Source organism: Schistocerca americana, chromosome X (genome assembly GCF_021461395.2).
Source record: "Schistocerca americana isolate TAMUIC-IGC-003095 chromosome X, iqSchAmer2.1, whole genome shotgun sequence".
Lineage (NCBI taxonomy): Eukaryota > Metazoa > Arthropoda > Insecta > Orthoptera > Acrididae > Schistocerca > Schistocerca americana.
The window spans coordinates 343,336,900-343,351,403 of record NC_060130.1 but is presented as its reverse complement, the minus strand read 5'-3'; the positions used below and the strand labels follow the sequence as shown (position 1 = coordinate 343,351,403).

Genomic DNA, 14,504 nt, shown 5'->3' with positions numbered 1-14,504 from the left:
CTGAATTGCAAGTGAGGTGGACATTACTGATTTCCAGAAAAGGAAGTTGCAAAATTGCTATGTTTACTACAAGTAAACATGCAGGAATGTTGTCATTCATAAATAATACTATAGAGAAATTCATAGCTGATGTGAAGATGAAGCCTCTTGTTATCCCCCAAAATGCTGTGTATAAAGCCAATCAGTCAGGTTTCATGCAAGAACTGCATACAAACTGCACTTTATCATACTGAGCAAAAAAATATACAGCCTCTGTGCCTATGGTTAATGCTAAGACACATTCATATAAAACAATGCCCATGATAAGTTAGTATTAGTGGATTACTGTCTCAGCAGTTTTATATACACTGAAGTGCCAAAGAAACTGGTATAGGCAATACAGTCTCTTTGCCTTTGGAGAGTTCTAAGACACATTCATATAAAACAATGCCTGTGATAAGTAAGTATCAGTGGATTACTGTCTCAGCTGTTTTATATACACTGAAGTGTCAAAGAAACTGGTATAGGCATGCATATTCAAATACAGAGATATGTAAACAGGCAGAATATGATGCTGTGGCAGCAGCACCTATATAAGACAACAAGTGTCTGGCACAGTTGTCAGATTGGTTACTGCTGCTACAACGGCAGGTTATCAAGACCTAAGTGAGTTTGAACATGGTGTTATAGTTGGCACATGAGCAATGGGACACAGCATCTCTGAGGTAGCAACGAAGTGGGGATTTTCCTCTCATTCCAGCTTTATCAGTGGGACAGTATTATTAAACTTCAGTCATTTCTGCATTGTCAGTTTGCATCACCACATCTTATGAATTTAATGCATTAATTTTTGTTTCATCACATGTCCCTGGTGTAAGGAAAATGTTTGCTTTCATCACTCCACAGACACATTGCATTTTAGTTAACAGTGCATTTCTCTCAGTATGTTCTTCCTATCTGAAAAATTTCAGGGTAGGTTTTGACGTGTTGGACTAGACCATTCTCTTGTTTGGAGACTATGCACATAGGCATAATAGGCACTTAACACTTATTTCAGTACTGCACCAGTCATTGAGTATTCTTAGTAGGTATGCACTTGCTTAACTTTTTGCTTTTACCATCTTATATGTCAATCCACACATAATTCTAAAAATTTAATATAATTATTTTGCTGAATTTTGTTGTTTCCTAATGTAGCCATTGTGTTGGTTTTTGTTTTATTTCTTCTATGGTAGAAGGTCATCCAAACAGTTTTCTTATCATTAACAATTAGACGATTATCTTTAAATAATTTTTCTGCTACATCTGTTGTTCTATCAGTTTTCTGCTGCTATTCATAATCAATCTTTCTTTTCATAAAGAAGCTTGCATCATCAGTAAATAATATCAAAAATTGTTATGATAGGTCATTAATAAAAACCAAGAACAATAATAGTCCCAATACATAACTCTGTGGCATAATTAACATTTTCATATTCAGAACACTTTACCTTTGTGATAAATTTCTATTCTTCTTTTCCTATCAGATAAATCTGACTTTAACAGCTCATAGGAAACTCCATGGACACGTCAAACATATAGTTTTAAAAGAACTAGATAATGATTTATGAGGTCAAAATCTTTTGGAAAGGTCCACAAACAATCCACAAATTATTGCATTATCCTCTACAGCTTTGTAAACAAGTTTTAGGAAACTGAAGAAAGCTATTTGCATTGATTTGTCTTTTCTGAAACCATACTACACATTTATAAGTTCTTCATTTTTGTTTAGGAGATCTAACACTCTATTATACCATACATTATGTTTCAATTCTTTTTTAAGATAATATTGTTAGTGGTCTAAAATTTCTGATGTCAAACTTGCCCCCATTTTTATAAACTGGCATTACTGTTTATGGCTTGAGTCCTCTTGGAAACACTTCAGGGGCAAAGGAGTCACCAGTTATGTCAACAAGTTGAGGGACAATATTACCAGCACTACCAGTATATGCAATACTTTTGTCAGGGCTACCATCAAATCCACAGGTCATTTTAGTCTTTAGTTTAGTTCATATGTTTATATGTTTATTTATTAGCCATTTAGCATGTTTGCAATGCAATTGGCTTTGTCAAAATACATTTTGCATATTTAGTGATAACCCTTTGTACTTATTTGAGTGTTACTGGATATAGGTGCATTGTACTTTCACCTATTGGAATTTCTACCATTATGTTTTGATTATATTTACTTGTGATCAGATTTTGAGTATATTAGTATAATGACTATTAAATACATTGTCTATTAGAAGTGGATCATCAACAATTTCATTTTTGTGTTTTATGATGAATTTATTACTTGCTTTATCATGCTGCCTGTATCGTCTTTTTTGAAACCCATGCTGATTCCTACAGAGTAGATGTCTAGTCTCCAGAAAAGTCATGATACTCGAACATAATACGTGTTCCAAAATTCTACAACTGATTGATGTTAGAGATATAGGTCTATAGTTCTGCACATCTTTTCGACGTCCCTTCTTGAAAACGGGGATGACCTGTGCCCTTTTCCGATCCTTTGGAACACTACGCTCTTCTAGAGACCTTCGGTACACTGCTGCAAGAAGGGGGACAAGTTCCTTCGCATACTCAGTGTAAAATCGAACTGGTATCCCATCAGGTCCAGCGGCCTTTCCTCTTTTGAGTGATTTTAATTGTTTCTCTATCCCCCTGTCATCTATTTCAATATCTACCATTTTGTCGTCTGTGCGACAATCTAGAGAAGGAACTGCAGTGCAGTCTTCCTCTGTGAAACAGCTTTGGAAAAATACATTTATTATTTTGGCCTTTAGTCTGTCATCCTCTGTTTCAGTACCATTTTGGTCACAGAGTGTCTGGACATTTTGTTTTGATCTACCTACCGCTTTGACATAAGATCAACATTTCTTAGGATTCTACTGGTACAGAACTGTCAGTGTCCTTGTTCCAGTTTACATTTTTCAATATGTGATTAAAGACCCTAATGCCTTCATCATTAATTAATCTCCTCTCTACATATTTGTCGGTATTGCATTTCTTGTGAGATTTCTTTAAAATCAATGTAATTGCTTGTTGACCAAAGAAACTTGTATCAATGGGCTCAGCTCTATTGCCACATTTTGATTTATCAATGTTTGGTCAACAGTAGTTTCACATTTGCTTCAACACCTCTTGGTACCTTCTACACATTCTTTATAAATATTTTAAAAAACCCCTAATGACATAGATAGTGCAAGACAAGTAAATTAATAGGAGACATGTGGGGCTGCGAATGTTGGGAAATACCCCTAAGGTGTATAACAAATGGTGACCATGTAATGTCACATCCATAATACAGAGGGTGTTTTTGAGCCCATGTGTAAATGGATGAGTGAATGATGCAGTGTTTGCATTGAAGCAAATGGAGCAAATTTCAAACACCTTTTGTAAATGTGAGCTGTTGTAAATATAGAAGTTAAAAATTATTGTCCTTACTGTAACAAAGTTCTTATACTGTTTTTCTTTCCTGTTCTCCTCTCTCTCTCTCTCTCTCTCTCTCTCTCTCTCTCTCTCTCTCTCTCTCTCTCTCTCTCTCTCGCCTCTTTTTTTTCTTTTTTTTAATATCAGTATGTTGTAAAGACAATGCAGTCATTTACTGGTAATGATGCAACTGAGAAGCTTATACTCATTTGATTGTGACACAGCATGGTAGGTTTTTGTTGTACGGTACTTTGCAATAAACCAGAAGAGATCACAAGACTGGTAAGTAAATTAATAAATTAATACCTTAATGTAAACACATATTTGTCTCATGCAATGAAAAAAATACTGACTGCTCAATGCATGACTCAGACCCTGAGCCTGACACACTGAAGTCAGACACATAACTGCACAGCCACACGGACGTGAATACTTGACTTGGGTTGGGGTGGTCAGGCGTGGCTAAATCGCTGCTTGCGTGGCAAGATACATCATCTGGTGGCCTCACATGTTCAACGTTTGTCATTCACTTTTGTGGTATTTCCCAACATTTGTGGTCTTACAGTAAATTATTTGTCTGATCATCATCTATGTCACTTCAGAGGTTTTTATATGTTAATAAGAATCACTATGTGTATCCGCATTGTACATTCTTAGCTGATTGATCAGTTGCTATCCTTTTCTGGAGTTACCCATGAAATTAACAATGAAATGTCCAAACACAATTGTGTATTTTGACTAACTGTTTAGTCAGTTCAAAATTCCATGTAGCACAGCTGAATAACATATGTTCCTACAAAGTTTTTCTTTTCATAACCAGATGCAGTCCATGTCCCATATAATCACTCCTCCTTAAAAACCAGTTAACATCTGCTATATTAGCATGACTTCACTGGGAAACACTTTCCATCATTAAATGTTCTATTATTCCAGTCTCCCCTATGAAGTCAGTGCACAGAATCACTTTTGTTTTAGTTGTTTTTGAAAGTAGCCTGTTCACAGTGTTCTGGAATTCTTTGAAACTCAATGTCATTGCTCCATCGAGAACGATCACCCAGTGAAGTTTATTAAAATTCTTTATCCTTTTTTTCTTTTTGCTAAAAACATATTTCAGTTGTGATTTCAGTTTGATTATGGATGACACAAAATATCTTGGTGGCAATCTGTGATTTAGTAAACTAGCCAGTGTCATCCATGACAATGTGTTAATAATAACATCTTGTGTCTTGCATCTGCGCATTTTTCAGCATAAAACTTCCCTACTTTTACTTACTATGACCTATTTTAAGGGCGTTACTATTCTCAGCATTTCTTGTCTATTGAAGAGCACTTTTTTTGCTTTTGGGGTTTACATAGTTCATCACAAATAGCATGTCATAGCAGTCTGTGTGTGCATTCTTTTCACAGGTTTTTTGGTTTTACTCACTCTGTATAGTTTCTGTACACAACTTTTGTTCAGTTATCCAAAGAAGTCAAGCTTTCTTGAATGAATTTGATCATATATTGCTTTGACATCAGCTTAAATTGAGCATGCTGATCATAAGTTATAAATTAGGAAGACACTCATTTAGTTTTGATATTTCATGTGAATTCATAGACCTCTTTGCCCACACAGTCAGTGCTACAATAAGGCAATGTCCCCTTGTGAAGACCTGAACATGGCTTACAATTTCCATTTTTAACTTCTGAATTTATATTTTATAACAGAGAATACCTTATTTCATAGAGATAACACACTTTTCTGTCAGAAAAAAAAACTGTTGCTGTAGTTATTGTACTATGCCAATGCTAGCATTTTTCTAGTTTAGGCTGCTAATTGTGTCCCATTAGAACAAACATGGATGGATATATAAAGCATGTAATTTTAAAACCACAAAATAATAATTGCAGTATAAAGAGCTGGAGTTTCATTAGTCTTAAGCTTGAGTCCAAAATGTGTATTTGTATCACAGTCTAATATTGTGTTTGAGTTGAAGAGAGATCAATGTCCTACAAGAGGAGATTAGTGATTTCAAGAACTGGAATATAGTTTAAATTATGCAGTTATCTGATCAGACACTGTATAGTAAGGATCTTATACAATACAATGTAGTGTATAACACTGAATTTATTAATCATTACATAGAAAGTAATTTGTAATGTTCAATAACATAGCTGCTGCCATATTCATAGGTGCATAAATTCTCAATAATTTTGTATTTCCTATTCAGGAGAAGATCAAATGAAATGGAAACCCACTGATCGTGGATATGTAATGCACCTAGTAAGTGCTATATCTGAATGGGTTGTTTCTGTCAGCTTCTGCCTGTTTATTCTCACGTTTTATAGTGAGTTTAAGGAAATCTCTATCGAATCACCAGTATTCAGGTAATTTTATTTGTATGTAATAAAACTGATGACTGTTCTGGTGATGGATTTTTAGTTGGCACTGCTTGTTTAATATTACACAGACTTTCTCAATGTTTAAAATGTAGATTTTCAAAATGATAAGAAAAAAATAATAAAGCTTTGTAATTTAATAATGGTGATAATATGATTCTAGCCAGAATAACATGTGATATAGTAAATAAGATAAAAATGAAAGTAAATTTCATGAAAATAGCACCAAAAAAGAAACAGTTAGAGGGTGGGAGAGTATAAATGAAAGAAAAGGCATACAGAAAAAAGAACTAATTTTGGAGACAAATGGGCAGCTGACGGCCAACACCTTCAGGTGGCAGCAATGGCAGGTGAGCCGCATTGACTACATACTGCACCCATGTGCTTGGTGAAGCCATGGAAGTGGCATGCAGAGATTGGCAAATTCCAACTGGCCCTGGCCGGCAGACCGTGATGGGCAAACATATTTGTATGCAACTTCAATAACAATGTTGCATGTACATGGGTAGCACGCAGCAACATGGCAGGGCTTGTTCCACTGGTGCTGGAACTCTGCCTGTGCTGTGGCATGTATCAAGTGGCACAGTGGACTCTGTGAACTTTATACCAGCACGAAGCAATGTGCCAGTGCAGTGCACTGTGGATAGCCCCAGCTCACATGATGAAACAGTGATGAATACTTCTGACTAGCCACACAGTGTTGGATGTGGACCATGGATCTCCAGCAATTTTTTGGGCCAAATGGTATGTGATCCAAACTTCTGACACCAATATGTACATACCGCAACTGGTGTGGAGGTGGTCTGTACCAAGTATCAGAATGAGTGCCGGAAGGGAGGCAGTTTGAAATGAAAGAGGGGAGTAAGGTAAACATTTGACTTTATTCTGACAGTAAGGTGTATGTAAATGCATGTCCAGGCTGGACTGGAGGAGTGTCCAACAGACTGAGTGATAGTTGAATATGGGAATAGAAAGAGGAGAGAAATCTGTTTCATGACTGAACTAGCAGGTGACTGGTCAGAGAGAGTGCCTGTTCTGCCTTAAATCTGGAAACCAAGAGAGTGACTTCACTGTCCTCTTCTCCCCAGGACATGGCCATTAGGAACAACATGACTTCTCCTTCCTGCCTCCCTATTGGCAGATCGGTGGCATGAATAACTTAGTGCATTCGCCAGAAGGCTGAAAGGTTAACCTGTCAGCTGCTTTTACCAGAAAGGACTGCTTCTGTCCTGAAGGGTCAAGCCTGTTGGTCACACACTGCAAGAACTCATGCTGTGGACTTAAGCATGTAGGCTGGTTCAGCTACATGAATGAAAGAAAATTTTAAATTCTCAATAAAGTATCAATGAATTACTTCAGTAACTCAAACTGGCTTGGCACCGTGTACAATATTTCTCCCTTCCATAAGGCTCATGTTAGTGGGGCATTGACCCTTGTGGGAGCTTAAATCTATGGGAGGGATCTGTTACAATTGTTTTTAGTTAGTGTAAGTGGGGGGGATTTATATGTAGTTAAATTTCTGAGATTTGTCAATGATGTAAATAACAATCAATACTAAATGTCTAATTTTATAATTGTTTCTAATCAATCAGATTGTTCAGGGGAAAAGTGATGTTGATTTTCATATCACAGAATCATTCCAATCAGAAGTCATACAATAATTTGAAAGTATTAATCTTATCCTTTGAGAATATGTTACATTATAATACAATAATTGGATAAAACACACTGACACCATAAGTATTCCCAGTATTAAGAAACTTCACTAATAAAATTCCTTTTGTACTGCAAAAGCTATATGCACTTGTGTGCTTGATGTGTCATAGATACTGGTTATGCCAAGAGAAAAGCTCACTGGCAATGGCAAGAAAAAAAGAGAGGAGTGCTAGTTGGACATGGTAAGAAGGGAAACATGATGCTTCAGCAATCTTGGCTGGGAAAGACAAAATAGGGAATTGGTACAGCCAGAAAATGAAAGAGTAAAGAATATCATTGGTGACACTGCAAGAGGATAAGAATCAGACAGGGGAGAGCAAAATTAGCTGAGCCACTGAAGCCAATCGCCACTGATATAAAATCACAACACAGATTGATGGAATAGATTATAGTGGTCTGGCCCATCAGCTGTGTGAAGGAACTGTGCCATGAAACAAATGTTGAAACTCATCTCTGATTGCCACAAAAAACAACACAAAGTTTAAATAAGGTAATGTAAAAGAAATTAGGAGCTGCCAAAAGCATCAGTACACTGGAAAAGTTGTTCCAGATGAGGGTGTAAATGGCATTTGAATTACTGGTAAAAATGAAGTCTTAGAACCAGTGTACTGAAACAGCATGTTTTGTGATTCCCCTAAACAGGTAAAAGTACAATCATTAAAGTATGGACTCCTTTTAGCCCCACAGAAAGTAAATAAAACACTAACTACCTCAAAAGTTTCTTCACATGTTCATAAGACAAAACCAAACATGTGTCTATAATCAAAGATAAAGGACTGCAATCATTCTGTATAATAGCACTTGTTGCTGTTAATCAAATCCCACAGAAAAATTATCTCAACAAGGGAATGAAACTAAAATACAAGATAATTGCACAAAAGAACATAAATGTGGAAAGCCCTACTGTGACAAACGGTTGATGCCTACCACACTAAACCCATCTCCCATCAGTTATCATATGTAAGAATGTTACGCACTAACTCATCTATTATCACCTGAAAAAATATCCATTAATTCAATACCAGTCTAATTTACTTCTGTGGCAAAACACATGGAAAATTACTGATTGCATAGTATTTGAAGAAATAAAATGCAAAATTGTGTGGCTACAAACTTATTCTACTTCATTGCCACTGTAGATAAAGCCTGGTTTCAAACTATCATTTAATATACTAGATCATCAAAAGTTTAATATATCAACACAGTGCATTAAACGACAGGTCTGAAATCTACTGACACAACATGTAAGTGATGCCACTCCTACAGTATATGAAATTGTCTCCAAAGAGTGATTAACACAAAGCAGCTCTATATACCTATTCAACAGCAGCACTAGATAAAAGTAAATCATGGAACCATCTATATTTATCAATAACACACAGACTCTACAAATGGTAGATACAATGCCAATGTACACAACAAGAACTAAAAATAATTCTGGTATCTCTGAATGATGCACTATTGTGACAGAAGGAATTACAGTAACTCATATTTACCAGGTGTCTTTCCTATGGGTTGTCTCTTTCATTTTTTCTGTTGTTTTGGCAGATATTTGCAGTTTTGTTTTGCAACTTGTAGCTGGAGTGAACTTAAAAAATAACCAAGTGGGCAGCATGGTGGGGAAGGCACTAAGCATAGAGAAAATGCGATAGCCATATGGCAAGGCTGACAGGGTGGGATATTCTTTGTGGGATAGAGTGAGGTAGAGTGCTGTAAGGTGCCTACAATGAGGGGGAGGAGGGGTGGTTGTGCATCACACTCTTCTGAGTTTAAACACCACCAAACTCCCCAGACTTGAACATTATTGAGCATATCTGGGATGCCTTGCAACGTCCTGTTCAGAAGAGATCTCCACTCCCCCATACTCTTGCAGATTTATGGACAGCCCTGTAGGATTCATGGTTTCAGTTCCCTCCAGCAATACTTCAGACATTAGTTGAGTCCATGCCACATCATTTTGTGTCACTTCTGCATGCTCATGGGGTCCCTACATGATATTAGGCAGTTTCTTCGGCTCTTCAGTGTATATTGCTGTACAGGATTTTCACACTAAGTGCGATACTTTAGTGCTGTATTAATACATGTATGCTCCAATTTCTTCTGTGTTCGAAAATAACATGCATAGAAGGGAGGTGTATGGACAACAACATCCCCATCTCGGATTGGATAAAGTGGATTTTTTAAACTGGGGAGTCTATGTGGGGGGTGAAATGGCAGTTAGTTCTTGATGCCCAAGCTGCACCTACTTGACTCGCAGTGTGGTAGGAGTTAGTGATGCCAGCCCATGGCCAGCGGCAGGCACGATCACAAGGGGTCAGCCAACAAGAAGTCACAGCTTTGCATGTCACGACTAGCAGGTACAAAGAAAGGTTGTGGCTGGATGGCATTTCAGGTACTCTGTATACTCAAAAGATGGTGCTGGACTAAACTGGATGTGATTGGTCAGTTTTTTCTCATTGGAGATGATGTGTTCAAGTAAGATAATGAATGATGACTAACTGAAAACCTCAGCTGCTGACAGTTGTTGATATACCTCGATGTGGACAGCTGAAAATGTGTGCCCCGACCAGGACTTGAACCCAGGATCTCCTGCTTACATGGCAGACGCTCTATCCATCTGAGCCTCTGAGGACACAGATGAATAGCGTGACTGCAGGGACTTATCCCTTGCACACTTCCCGTGAGACTCACATTCCCAACTGTCCACAATTCTACATATGTATTATACCTTATAGACATTTGCCCAACCACTCATTACTCACGCACGCTTTGGCGATTCCCATAAGAGTTTGGGCAACATCGAGGTATATTAACAACACCTGTCAGCAGCTGAGGTTTTCAGTTAGTCATCATTTACTCCAGGGAAAAGCTGCACGGTCATCAACAGTAACTGTTCTTGCGAGAACAAGTTACTGTCTTCGTATATAAGATAATGAACACTACATTTGTAAAAAATATAGTAGGTGCACCAGTTTCTTTGGCTCTTTAGTGTATGTGACATGTTTATCATCTGTCTGCTTGTTCTAACTAATTCTTTGACAAACATGGAAGGCTAATTTATTTTAATAATTTTTTAGTTGCAGAGAACTATATTACATGTTACTTCACGATTTGCTGAACTTCCTGGTTTCTTCCAGATCCAACACCAAATAATCTCCCAAACAAATTTTCACTTTTTCCTATGGCAAGATATATAACAATGTGGCATGCCTAACATATCCTAGTACAGATTCAAATCTAATGCCATTTAGGATTTATAGGTGAGCTGGAACACAGGTTTTTAGTATGTGATAAAACTGAAAAATGAAAACTGTAAAGGGAAAGGCAAGTGGTGGCATGTCAATCTACCAGCAACCCATGACCAGATTTCTTCAGTGGGTGAGAGATGCAGAAATTATACTGGCCAGGGTAATACCTGAACACCCCCTGTATTGGGGTACACCAGTACAGCATGCGAAACAGGAGTTGAAAAAGAACATCGAGGAGACCTGGAATATAAGGTACAATCACTGGCAATAACACCTCAGATATATAATGCCTGCTGTCCAAATTACAGGCTAAACATACTATAGATGATCATGTTGTCTTCCCAGTGGAACCTCAGATCATCACACCACAAACTCGACCTGTATGGCGATAACAACTGCAATCTGGCAACTTTTGTTCTACTCAGAAAGTTCCTCTATGAACATGTACACCTTGACACTGTACACAAAAACGAAAATCTTCTGAAAAGATGATGTGCTGCCACTGCTGTATCCCGTTTTGCCATTATGCACACTACTGTAGGCAAGTCTCTCTCTATTGCTGTGTTAAGAGAAGTCTCAACAACAGTTGCTCTACTGAAAGTCTATGTGAATATTTCTCATGCTACAAACACAGTCATTTGTTTCTGTGCGCTAGTCACACGGGTTCACTGAGAACCTGCATGACACTGTGTATGGCAGCCCTGAATTCATCAGTTTCACATTCACATGGCAGTCATGGGATACTGACGAACATGAGAAGCAGTATCATGTAACAATGTGCCACAGTGTCGATAGGTCATGATTCTGCCATTTTTAAATTCTGACACATACTGATAGATGTTCATCCTCCTTACACGAGGCATAATATGGTCTTCTCATGAATGGACAACATTTAAATGTGATTTCCAAATGAGATACCTGCTCTGTATTTTCTATACAGTGAAACCTCACATAGAAAGTGTAATTCATTCCAGGATCTTAATCGTAGTGCAGAACACTCATTAAGAAAAACAATTTATCCCATATGAATTGATGTAAAATATAATAATGTGTTTCATTCAGAAAAAGTACTAAAAATTTTATCTTATTCATGCTATTTATTCAAAGAAAATTAAACATAAAGTATTGAGTACTTTATTATTCACAATATATACATAATTCTTTTTTACAAGGAAGCTGTCTATAATCTGCCAATGCTTCAACACTTGGCAAAAATGTGGCTCAGCATTATCATCAAACAAATTTGTAGCATGCCTAGCAACTACTCTATTGGGTTGATGATTTTCAATGCATTATGCAACTGATTCCCATGCTTTCAGCATTTCTCTTATTGTGGCAGAAGATTGCTGCTTTGCTGTTACAGCCTCCTCCTCCTCCTCCTCCTCCTCCTCTGAAGGACTCCTCTCCACAACTCCCTGCTGTGAAAAACACTGTAACTCCATAAACTCTTTGGCAATCATTTCTTGGCTGTGATCTTCCATAAGCTCATCGATATCATTGTTATCCACTTCTAGTCCCATACTCTTGGTCAAAGACACAATCTCGTTGACTGCAGGCTCCACAGGTACTGATGCAAATGCCTCAGGGTCACATTTGACAATGCACTCTGACCAAAGCTTGTTCCAAGCAGAAGTGAGAGTTCTCTTGGTAACCACTGTCCCCACCTTTCTGATCATAGTTACACAGGCAACGATGTTGAAGTGATATTTCCAAAACTCTCTGAGAGTAAGACTTTCAGCTTCAGTCAACTCAAAACAATGCTCAAAGTGTCCTTTTGTGTAGAGCTTCTTAAAGTTAGAAATAATCTGCTGGTCCATAGGCTGGAGTAATGGAGTGGTGTTGAGAGGCAGAAACTGAATCTTGGTGAATTGAAATTCTTGAAGGAGGTGGTCTTGTAGGCCTGGAGAATGGGCAGGGCCATTGTCCATAACAAGCAAGACATGGGGACGCAGGTTCATCTCAAGCAAATATTTTTTCACTGAATGACATAACATTTCATTGATCCAATCACAAAAAAGATCACATGTGACCCAAGCCTTGTTGTTGGACCTCCAGACCACATTTAACCTACTCTTCTGGACTTAACACTTCTTGAAGGCTTGTGGAGTTTTTGAATAGTAAACAAGCAGCGGCTTAATTTTAAAATCACTACTTGCATTGGCACAGAATAGCAGTGTGAGACAGTCTTTCATTGGATTGTGACAGGGCAATAGATTCTCCTTCGCTTTAGCATCTTTTTCCAGAATAGACTTCTCTCATCGCAATTAAAAACCTGTTGTGGCAGATAACCCTCAGAATCTATGAGCATCTTTAAGATGCTGATGAACTTCTCTACTGCCTTTGTGTTGGAGCTGGCTGTTTCGCTGTGCTTCACAATGCTGTGGATGCTGGTTCTTATCTTAAGCTCCTTGAAACACCCACAGCTTTCCTTAAACATTTTTTTGGCAGCTGATGATCCTGGCATCTTCTTAACAATGTCAGCAAAATCATTCATGCCTTCTCACAAATGGTGTTCTCGTTAATAGCTTAACTTGCAATTGCTTTCCATTTATCCATACAAGGAGCAACCTTTCAACATCATCCAGAATATGAAACCATTGTTTAACCACTTTTGTCGTTCCCTTTGAGGCATCCATCTCCTTAATCCTGTCCTCGTTCTTGAGGATAGTGCAAATAGTGGATGAAGATCTATTGCATGTGAGTGCTACATCAGCAACAGTCACAACAAACTCATGTTTCTCAATGATTTTATGTTTCTTTTCTAAGGTCATTTTCTTTCTTTTATGGTTGTCTTCTTACGACTTTATTTTCGGGGACATTTCTACGAAGGTTATTAAAATTTACACACAAAAAACTATGAGTTAACACAAGTTTAGAAAAATGTGTGAGCACAAGCTGCACTAAGATGGTAGCAGAAAGAGCGCTCCCCAGACTGCAGTATGTACTAAAGACATTGTTCATGTGCTGCTGCTGACAATGATAGGTGTTTATATTGTTGAACATTTCCCTCGCCATGGACAAACGGCTGGTGACATCACACTAAATCATCATCACTCATTATGCAAAACATGGCTCATTAAGCAAGTCATTTTTTTGTAACTTGTTTTGCTTGTTATACAAATTGCAAACTGTGGGAGTATGGGAGGTGCTCATTAAGCAAGGTTCCACTGTATGCAAAAGGCAATGTCCTGACTGACTGACTTACTCACTCACTCACCATCGCCAAGCCCAAATTGCTGAGGATAGAAACTTGAAATTTGGAGAAGATGTGGATCTCATACTTTAGGCATAATTTAAGAATGGATTTTTTGAAATTCTAGCCCTAAGGGGATGGTGAAATAGGGGATGGCCCTTTTTTTTAATGAAGCTCTTAAGGAAACTTGGAAGCCAGACCTACAAAAACTGGTATTTCATTTCTCAGTCATAAATAAAGAAATATGTGTTTCGGCATATTTTGGAAATTTAACCCTATGGGGGTGAAATATTGGGTGAAAGCTTTTTTTGAAAATATATTATTATTAAGGAACTACTAAAGTATTTTCAAAGCTACATTGTGAACAGTGGTAATTGACTTCTCAGTTAAGGTAGAAGTAAAAAGAAACGTATTTCTATGTTTTTGGCCATTTAACCCCTAAGGGGGTAAAATAGGGAATGAGAGTATTTATGAAAATATTTTATTATGAAAGCATTTTTAAAGCTAAATCTATGAAA

At 37.5% G+C, this 14,504-nt stretch overlaps 1 protein-coding gene across 1 annotated transcript in view; it reads left to right on the top strand.

The window, feature by feature from the left end:
- LOC124556764 (DNA damage-regulated autophagy modulator protein 2-like) overlaps positions 1-14,504 on the top strand; it is a 204,691-nt gene that overhangs the window by 188,464 nt on the left and 1,723 nt on the right. Inside the window, exon 6 of the mRNA XM_047130773.1 lies at positions 5,661-5,817. Coding sequence (XP_046986729.1) covers positions 5,661-5,817 — 157 coding nt within the window. The remainder of the gene's footprint in view (positions 1-5,660; positions 5,818-14,504) is intronic.